Here is a 10,833-nt window from a genome sequence, read left to right as displayed (position 1 = left end):
TTGTGCGATGGCGCAACAATGGTTGTTTCTCTGTTAGAGACAACTCTGTGTCGTTGAATTCCTGGTGTAATTCTAGGCATGTTTTAGATAAAGAGCAGATTTTGGAGTTTTCTATTCAAACTCCTTATCTGCGGTTGGAGGCTTATTTTAAACAAATTACAAATTAGGAACGAAATAATTAAAAGAGGAATTATGAGGAAATCATGAAAGAAAGCTTAAAGAGTCTAATTTAAGAAACAATACAATTACATTTCAAATATTCAATACTTACTCAAAATTTCAGCACCCACACAAAATCAAGACTTGGGTGGTTTTTTCAATACACACAATTTCAATGCACACAAACACTAGTTTTATTCAAAAACTAAGAGTTATAAAGTAATAAGAGACGTAGCCAACTGTTTTAAAGACTATTTCGTCTGATACTTGACGAGGCCAGGAATGTGTGTATTCATCATATAGTCAGTCCAGTCAATGCTAGTGGGGTCAAAGTTTAATTCTACATTTTCTATCTTAGGATGACCCTTTGTTGCCATCCTCAAAATTTCTGTGTTGGTATCATCAAAGCTGAAATGAAAAATAAGTATAAATAATATTTCATTATTATAAATAAATATTGTTTTACGGTTTAGAAAAATTGCTACAGAAGAAATTACTTACACTGACTTAAAATAGACATATGGTTTGTATAATGTTCCCAGTCGATGCATCATTCTAATTTGTCTACTTTTCTTATCATAAACATCTTGGAGGCTATTGGGACATATTTTGCTCACCAAATTTAAGACCTTTCGAAAATGTAAAAGTGATTAATTATTAGTATAATAATTTGTAACAAATGATAATGGAAATCAATGAAATAAATTTAGCATACCCTCTGAGTGGCTGACATATAAATGTTGAAAGCATCAAAATTATTCACCCGAAATGGATTCGATACAACTATTGGCTTTCCATTTTGATTTATGCAAGGGTTTTTCGTGAAATACCAATGGCAAAAATTGCGAATATCAGAATATCTGAGAGGATTTCTTATTGATGAAGAAACATGGTAGATGAAATTCTTAGGAGGTTGATTTGAATGAATAAAGATAGCTGCAATTACACAATTGATGACCATGTCTGCAGGTATCTGCATTATACAATTCAAAGAAATATACAATTCAAAGAAATAATATGAATTGAAAAGGCTGCATTTAAAACAATGAGACAATTGATCTAATTGAAAGTGATACAGTTAATAAAATTGATTTTTTCATGTACACCTTAAAACAATATCACTAATTTTAATGTTTAAACAACTAAAAATTGATATCCACATAATTAGAATTTTTTACCACTAGGGCAAATCAGGAGAGATGAGAGAGAAACAAGAGAGAGTGAGAGTTTCACCAGAAACCGTTCTTTTCTGAGTTTAAGTCTTTTCAACCAGCATCTCCGTGGAAGGAGCTTGGAGCAAGGTAAAGAGCAGGGTTAACAGGAAGCCAGGAGGAGCAAAGTGGGATATTTTGAGAAAGGAGCCTCGGGCAACAAGGAGGGAGGTGGTTACTATCTTCATTTCTGACTTTGAGGACAAATGGAGTGCTAGGGACCTGTACATCGAATTCAAGGATCTAGGTTTGATAGAAGAAATAGTTATACCGCCTAAACGTGACTGGAGAGGCAAGAGATTCAGTTTCGTCAGATTTTTGGATGTGGCTGATGAGAAGATTTTGGAGACGAAGATGGACAATATCTGGCTCGATGGCGGCAAGATAAAAGCCAACATCTCCAAGATAAAGAGGAGAGAACAAAACCTGCATAGCAAACAAGTTAATAGTGTGGTACCTAGGAAATCATACAACACAGAAGTAAAGTCTTTTCCAGATCTAAAGGGAAGGAATAACCTGTCTGTTACTGAGTTCGGAGGCGGAGTGGGAACTTCAAAATCCTACGCTGAAGCCATCACAGGGGGTGTAGTGAAGAAACTTGAGGTGTCCAAGGAGGCTTGTAAGTCTCTGTTTTACACTTCAAATGATGCAGAAAAGAGGAGATATGCCAAAGCTAAGGTGGGAGTTATGAAAAGACCAGGATACGCGTACGGAGTCGCTCAAAGTTTAACAGAAGAGGGAATTTTCACCATCTCTGCTACAGCCTTGGGACCAAATCTCTGTCTTTTGGAGGAGAGTGAAGGAGGAGAGTTAGAGACGTTGATTCAAGAGGGAGGAGATTGGCTTTCGTTATGGTTCGAAGACGTTAGGGATTGGAAGAAGGAGGATGCGGAATGCACTAGAGTGGCCCACATCTCTATCTACAGAGTGCCCTGTTACATTAGAAACGACAAATTCATCACAACAATTCTAGCAGATGTAGGATCTGTGATAAACCCCCAATCGCTGAACAACAAAACCAGCAGATTAGATGTATCTTTCACCATGATTTAAACAAATCATCTGGATCTAATCAGGAACAGGGTTAGAGTATGTGTGGATGGTATATGGCACAACATCCTAATCATTGAAGAGATAACGATGGAAAAGGAAGATGTGGATGCAAATCATAGTTTTACCTCGTCGGAAGGGGGCGAAGGGGGCGACTCCTCGTCTTCGCAGGGTTTTCTGGACGGTGAAGAAGATCTTCCGCCGCACCACTTGCCGTCCTCAAAATTGCCTAGGGAATCGAAACAAAACATTAATGGTGATGGTGACTGGGCTGAGGATTCCCAGAAAGTTGAAAATGAAAGCACAAGAAGGTGGACCGGAAACGACTCGAACATTAATTGCGAAACCTCTTTGGGGGATAAACCTTGCATAGTTCCAGATCTACACCGCTACTCTGATTCTATATCCATGATTACGAAAAGTAAAGACACGAAATATAGAGAAGGGGAAGATATAGAGGTCACTTGCAAGCAGAATATAAGGAACAAGGATGTGGCGCAGGTGGGGCCAGCGGGACTAGTTATTTTTAATTATTCTTTAGGCAAAAGGTCAGTACAGGAAGAAAGGTTAAGTCACGAAAAGGACAAGGAAATAGTTGGTCATCCCATTTTAGAGAAAGTGGAAAATGTGGACCATGTGGACCCCACGTATGGTTTTGAAACGGCTACTTTGGGTGACTCAGCAAAAGAATTTTATTGTATTAAAAAAAATAGTGTTTTGGAAGTGGGCCATGCGGATCACCATGCAACTAACTTGTGATTCTATCTCTAGTGCCGATATTGCAAATTGTAATAATAGAATAACAAATGGAGTGTTGAACAAGGCAGCAGAGGGCATTTGGAATTCTATGCTTAAATTGGGCATCAAAAATGTTTCAGACAACTTTGACCCAATATCTAGATTGAAGGATATGGATTTAAGGGATCACAAAGGGAAGGCGGTGTCGAAGGGGGCTAACAACAATGTACCTCCATGATTATTTTCTCCTTAATCTTGAGAGGAGGAGGTAGTCGGGCAAAAAGAAAGAGAGTAGGTTACCACATTCAAAGAGGGTATGTAGATATTTACTTTATTCAAGAAACAAAATTGACCGACATGGACTTCAAATTGGATAAAGATATGTGGGGTGATGATCAAGTTGAATGGTCTCATTTGGATGCAAATGGGGCTTCGGGAGGCATTCTAACTATATGGAAAAAAGATTTTTTCTCTCTCATCTATAGTTTTAGAGGAGAGGGTTTCTTGGTTCTTTGTGTTGAAAAGGAGGGCAAAATTATTAACTTTGTGAATGTTTATGCTTCGTATGACATAGCCTCTATAAAAAGAACTTGGGAAAGGCTATGCGAGCTCAAAAACAACAACATCAACGGTTCTTGGTGTATAGGAGGAGATTTCAACTCTATCTCTTCCATTGACGAAAGAATTGGAGTATCAAACCGTTGTTTTAGAAGGGAGATAAATGTTTTCAATGATTTCATAGAGGAAATGGAATTGGTGGATCTTCCTACGATTGGTGGCAAGTTTACTTGGATTAACAGTAATGGGAAGGCAATGAGTCGGATTGATAGATTTCTTTTATCGGAAAGTCTTGTTGAAGATTGGAAGGTGGATGGACAATATATTGGAGAGAGGGACATGTCCGACCATGCTCCAATTTGGTTGAAAGATAATAGAAAGGATTGGGGGCCTAAACCTTTTAAGTTTAACAATATGTGGTTCAAGCATGAGGAGTTTGATAGTTTTGTGGAAGAGGAGTGGAAAAAGATTGAAGTCAAAGGGAGAGGAGATTATTGCTTGGTTGAAAAGTTGAAAACTCTTAAAAATCGGCTCTCTTGGTGGAACAAAACGGTCTACGGTTGGATAGACCTCAAAATTGACAAAGTGGGCAGAGAGATGCATTTTCTTGATAACTTGTTTGTTCATTTTGCAGGTAACGCTCCGGAAGATGTGATCAAAAGTAGAAGTAAGGTGGCGGAGAGTTTTTGGGACAACATTAACAAAAAAGAGGGATTACTTAGACTCAAATCTAGACAACTTTGGCTTTCCGAAGGTGACGACAACACTAGTTACTTTCATAATTCTCTAAAAGATAGAAGAATAAGGAATTCTATTTGCTCTTTTGACACATCGGAGGGAAGAGTGGAAGGAGTCGAGGAAGTAAAAGCGTTCACTTTCAATCATTTTGAGAATTTCTACAAAGAAGAGGAGTGCACTAGACCGGAACCTTTTGGGATCCATTTGAATTCTTTGTCGAATGAAGAGTCTTTGGAGCTTGAGAATTGCTTTTCCGAGGATGAAGTCAAGGAAGCTATTTGGTCGTGTGATGGTAGCAAGAGTCCGGGTCCAGATGGATTCTCTTTGGAATTCTTTAAAAGATATTGGTTACTTATAAAAGAGGACTTGATGAAGTGTTGTCACGATTTCTACCACAAAGGTACTCTTGTAAAATCTATCACTTCTTCTTTTCTTGCCCTTATCCTTAAAAAGAAGAATCCGCAAGACTTGTTTGAATATAGACCTATTTGTTTAGTGGGGAGTATTTATAAGATAATTGCTAAGATCTTGGCGGCTCGTTTGAGGAGGGTGGTGGACAAGTTGGTTTCTCCAAATCAAACCTCTTTTGTCCCGGGTAGGAGTATGATGGGCGGGGTGTTAATGGTTAACGAGATTCTTGATTGGGCTAGAAGGAAGAAGAAGGGATGCTTACTTCTTAAAGTAGATTTTGAAAAGGCATACGACTCAATTTCTTGGAATTACGTTAAATGGATATTGGGTAAAATGGGTTTTGGAAAGAGATGGATGAAATGGATGGAATCTTGTATTTTTACTACTGACTTGTCGGTGTTGGTCAACGGTAGTGCAACAAAAGACTTCAAGGTTCAAAGAGGTTTACGTCAAGGGGATCCTATTTCACCTTTTCTTTTTGTGATTGTATGGAAGGCTTAACCGCTTTAACCAAGAATTCGGTGGCTAGGGGAGATTTTAAGCCGTTCAAGTATGGAGATAATGACTTTGTGGACATCCTCCAATTCGCGGATGACACCGTCATTCTTGGTGAACCCTCTTATGACAACCTTTGGAGTTTGAAAGTGTTGTTGAGAGGCTTTGAGATGGTCTCCGGGTTGAAAATCAATTTCCATAAAAGCAAATTTTTTGGAATCCGAATAGGAGATTGGTTCTCAAAATCGGCCACTTCCTTCCTTGCTTGCAAAAGAGGGTCCTTTCCGTTTAAATTTCTTGGAATTTGGGTGGGTGATGGAGCTAATAAGAAAAGAACGTGGAAGGACGTGGTGGATAGCATTACTTCGAGATTATCAAAGTGGAAGGGTAGAAACATCTCAATTGGTGGAAGAGTGACTCTTATTGGATCCGTCCTTAATGCTATACCTATTTTCACCCTCTCTTTCTATAAAGCTCCGAGTTGTATTATCCAAGAAATAAGAGGGCATCTTAGTAATTTTTTGTGGTGTGGAAATGTAAATAAAAGATGCATTCATTGGGTGAAATGGGAGAATGTTTGCAAGCCTAAAGGGAAAGGGGGTTTAGGAATAAGAGATGTTGGAGAGATGAATAAATCCCTTCTCCTTAAGTGGAAGTGGAGAATTTTGAAGGAGGACAAGGAAATTTGGAGTAGATTTTTGCTTTTGAGATATAAAAACCCGAAACTTAAAGTTCTAGCTTCTTGCAAGGATTCCCTTAACCGGGATGATTCTAGTTGGTGGAGAGATTTAATTCTAAACGATTTCAAAGAAGACGATTTGGGAGATGGTTTTACCGATTGGGTCTCTTGTGACTTCAAGCAAGGAAACAACACTCTTTTTTGGCATAGTTGTTGGTTGGGAGATCAACCTCTTCGTACTTGCTTTCCGTTTTTGTTTGATCGATCGACCAATAAGCTTTGTGCGGTTGAAGAGGTAATCACTTGGAATAACGGGAATAGCACTTAGAAACTTGGAGGCTATTTTTGGAGATAATCTTTTGGTCTCACCGGATCCGAATAATTCCATCTTTCACAATGAATTGAGGGAATTAAAGACGCGTTTAGAAGGTGTAGAGCCGGACATTTTGGTAAAGGACGACTTTCATTGGAAACTTAATCCTAACGGTATTTTCTCGGTGGCTAGTGTGTCACATTTGGTGTCTAACGATAAGGAGATAGCGTGGCCAACTTTCACCATAAAGTTGTTGGATGTTATTTGGAAGCTAATCTTACCGGCTAAGATCAAGATCTATTCTTGGAGATTTTTTATCAATAGACTCCCGCTCAAAGTTCTCCTTGCTAATAGAGGTGTGTCTAATCTCTCATCTCTTGATTGCCCTTTTTGCTCTAACCACCCGGAATCTATGGAACACCTTTTCTTCCAATGCCATGTTTCTTTAGCGGTTTGGAAGAGAATTTTTCTTTGGTTGGGAAACGAGGTGGCTCTTTCTTTTGAAGACTTCAAGAACTTCGGGTGCATACAAGACAAGGTGAAAAACAACAACTTTAGAGACAAATTAAACACAATTTGGTTGGCTTTAATTTGGTGCATTTGGATCATGAGGAATGCAATCATATTCGAAAACGTTATTTTTAGCTTCGATGTGGTGATCTCAAATATTTTGTTTTATTCTTGGAGATGGGTTTGTAACATTGAAGCAAGCATTAGGAGTAATTTTTACAATTGGTATAAAATACCACTTTTATGTACCAACACTTATTAGTGTTCTCTTGATGTAAGGGTTGCACCCCTAGTGCGATTCATATATTCATTGCTTATTGAAAAAAATTTTGATATCCACATCGATTTTTAGAACATGTCAAATATTTAATATGAGGATGAATTTGAAATTTTTTATAAATTATATATTGTTAGAAAATTAAGTGTGTTAATATGTTAATTGAGAAAAAACTAAGTCTAATATTACTTAGTTTAAACTTTACATAGTTAGTTTCCAATATTGTGTAAGAAAAAATTGAAGTACATTGCTTAGAAAAGAAATTGAAGCCATCACAATACTTAGATTAAAAATAATTGATTAATATATTCATAATTAAATAATACTTAAAGGTGATTTTTATGAGGATGAATTTGAAATTTTTTATAAATTATATATTGTTAGAAAATTAAGTGTGTTAATATGTTAATTGAGAAAAAACTAAGTCTAATATTACTTAGTTTACACTTTACATAGTTAGTTTCCAATATTGTGTAAGAAAAAAATTGAAGTACATTGCTTAGAAAAGAAATTGAAGCCATCACAATACTTAGATTAAAAATAATTGATTAATATATTCATAATTAAATAATACTTAAAGGTGAGTTTTATGAAAAATTAATATCCAACTTTTATATATATATATATATATATATATATATATATATATATATATATATATATATATATATATATATATATATATATATATATATATATATATATATATATATATATATATATATATATATATATATATATATATATATATATATACTTACTGCATCTAGAATTGTTATGGGGTCCCCAACAAAAGACTTCAGTTTTCCTTTACCATAGCTATATATCACATTGTCAATAGTTCTGCAAACAAAAATTAAGTAATTTGTTACCAAATACAAATATCAAGAAATTAAGTATAGCCAACTACTTTGATATCTCTTATTTCATCTCTTTATATCTTCTTACATTATTTCTTATAGAGCAAGAAAATGTTTGCTCTAATGGGAAGGACTAAATACTTGGCTTTTTAAATAGAGAAATAAAAATTATTTAAAAAAATTTGAGTATTAAAACTACATTTAAGCTTAATAATTAATAAAATATTATTATTTTTTTAAAAAAAAGTTGTTGATTTAATTATCAACAACCTATTTACATTAATACATTATGAAAAAAATACAATTATACAAAGGGTTATTGTTGGCAGAAATAGAATCATAGACCAACAGCTAACACTTATCTAACTCATCTAAAATATATTATATGAGAACAAAATATTAAAAATTAATCAAATTTAAATTTTAAAAATAATTTTAAGAACTACAACAAAAATATTCACTATTATTTTAATTTATTCTTAATTTTCCTTAAAAAGTATTAATTTTTTTAAATTTTTTTAACCAATTAAATTACATTAGAATGAATTTATTTATAATAAAACCTATGTATTGGTACATAAAAATTAATATTTTGACATTTGTGAGTAGGTGTGAATATACCTTACACCTTCAATCCAACCAGGAAATGGATCATTGAAAGTACTGGTTACTATTGTAGGGCGTATAATGATCAATGCTACATTTTCTTTATGGTGCACTAAAAGCATCTCTCCCATTGCTTTTGTGAATACATATGAGTTTGGCCATCCATGCAAATTTGCTCTATTTTTGCATTATATATAATTTAAGTCAGATCACATAAATATATATTAGATATATAACCTGATAAAAGAATTTAATAAAAGAATTAAAAAAATGTAACACAATAATAATTTGACAAACCGTTCCATTCCATAATCTTTCAATGCAAATTTCATTGTACTTTCATCTGCATTCATTGTTTTGAGTTCAGCTATTTTTTCCTCCAACAATTTCATTTCTTTGTGTATATCTAATTTTGAGGTCTCCTTTAGAGATTGATCCATCTCAAATGCTTTCTCTCTTACAATTCCATTTTCATACTTAGCATCTCCACACACATATGCTAGAAGTTACATGGGTTTATGTTATAATTAGTAATTGATTAAAATAAATTGAAGACAAAAAATGAAACTAATCTCTAAAATAAATTAAAGACAATAAATTACCAGTGGATATGTGCACAAAAGCCTTTAGTTTTTGACAATTCTTTGCAAAGTTCAATACATGTAAAGCTCCTTTTGTATTAACATCCATTGATATATCAAATCTATACAGAAATGAAGTAGTATTATACTAAATGATGAGATTTATTTGACTAATTTATAGTATTTAACTTATGTTATTTTTATGAAAATTATATTTCACCTTTCATCAAAATTTGTAGTTGCAGCAGAATGGACAATAACGTCTATCTCTTCAAACATCTCAATTTTAAGCTTTTCATCTTTTATTCCTAAATTTTCAATACCAACATCTCCTGCAATTGCTACAACCTTCTCTGACACGAAAGAATCAAAATCTTCACCCAACTCGCCACGTAGTACTCGAAATAAATCAATTTCAAAAACCTGATATGTGACGATTACATAAATTTCAGTAAGAAGACAAATATTATGTTTGTTCATTTTTTATAGTTTTTTTTTTATTTTTAAATTTTATTGGAATTATTTGTTTTAAATCTATATTATACAATAAATGATGAACCTCATTTTGCAAGCGATGTGCAGCCAAATCAGAGTTTGAAGCTCTTAGGAGTAGATACAATTTTTTTATGTCAGGTTGGATCCTTAGTATCTTTTCAATAAAAACTGCACATAAAGATAAATTAATAGATGACAATATATAGTTAAATATATTTTAATAATTTAATATATTACAAAAATGATTATATATTACCTTTTGCCAAGAAACCAGTTGCGCCAGTAACTAAAATAGTTTTTCCCTTGAAGAAGTCTTGCATGCTTCCAGAGTTCATTATAGAAAAGAATGAAAGTGATAGTCAAGTTTTGATTTGGTAATACTTATTGCATGCCAAGTATCTTATTTATAGCATAGCGAGTACAGCATAGTTATTTAGTATGTCGGTAGCAACATATAAGTTATTCAGAATTAAAAAATTAAAAATTGTAAAATGAATCGTACAATAGTAGTTGGGAATACTAGACATGTTACACGATATACGAATGCACTACACAAAATAAATGTTTTTAATTCGGCTGGAAAATATGAGGTGTAATGAAAAGTGCGTCATTTTTTTTAACTGTCAATCAAAAAGAAAAGTGACACTGGTTATGAATTCTATCTTTTAATAATATTAATTTTGTATTTTCAAAATTAGAAATTATGTCACACTTCTCCTCTCAGTTACTTCTCATGTCTTAAACAATTTTGTATTAAACAGCATAAAGAGTGTTAACCCAATACAAAAAGAACAAAAACAAAGGCTAAAAAACAGCCCAAACCTCCTTCCCTACAAGTTGACCCCAACAAGCTCCGACGGGTTATGAATCCACTCCACCACAACCAACTCAGCCCCTCTATTAACTATAATAGAAAATCAGTCCCAACCCAAATATATATAATGGAATCTTTTCCACTTGAGAGAGCTAGTGGCGTACTTGTTGATTTTATGAGCCCTTCTTTCATTTATGATGCAAATAATCCATTTGTTCTCATGTTTAAGATTAATGGCCGAGTATTTTCTCCTACGACGATAAAGTGTTTATTCTTTTTAAAATCCTCCCTTTCAAGTAGAACTATATTAGCTCTGACTTCTCCATTACACTGAGGAG

The 10,833-nt window shown here is 34.0% G+C and overlaps 1 protein-coding gene across 1 annotated transcript; it reads right to left on the bottom strand.

Annotated features, from left to right (window-relative positions):
• Positions 1–410: 410 nt before the first annotated feature.
• Positions 411–10,039, bottom strand: LOC131636469 (fatty acyl-CoA reductase 1-like). Its single transcript, XM_058907074.1, has 10 exons — positions 9,938–10,039; positions 9,746–9,849; positions 9,407–9,609; positions 9,208–9,308; positions 8,903–9,104; positions 8,621–8,782; positions 7,901–7,982; positions 875–1,132; positions 661–788; positions 411–567 (listed from the first exon to the last, which is right to left on the bottom strand). The coding sequence occupies exons 1-10, from the start codon at positions 10,014–10,016 to the stop codon at positions 411–413; spliced, it is 1,476 nt and encodes a 491-aa protein (XP_058763057.1). The 5' UTR covers positions 10,017–10,039.
• Positions 10,040–10,833: the final 794 nt, after the last annotated feature.

This window comes from Vicia villosa, unplaced genomic scaffold (assembly GCF_029867415.1).
Source record: "Vicia villosa cultivar HV-30 ecotype Madison, WI unplaced genomic scaffold, Vvil1.0 ctg.001753F_1_1, whole genome shotgun sequence".
Taxonomy (NCBI): domain Eukaryota; kingdom Viridiplantae; phylum Streptophyta; class Magnoliopsida; order Fabales; family Fabaceae; genus Vicia; species Vicia villosa.
This window is presented reverse-complemented; position numbering and strand designations above follow the sequence as displayed.

Coding starts and splice junctions, on each gene's coding strand:
- LOC131636469 (XM_058907074.1), bottom strand. CDS start 10,016: ATGAACTCTGGAAGCATGCAAGACTTCTTCAAGGGAAAAACTATTTTA. Junction 9,610..9,745: donor CACATCGCTTGCAAAATGAG/GTTCATCATTTA, acceptor GTCACATATCAG/GTTTTTGAAATTGATTTATT. Junction 9,105..9,207: donor TTTTGTGCACATATCCACTG/GTAATTTATTGT, acceptor TGTAACTTCTAG/CATATGTGTGTGGAGATGCT.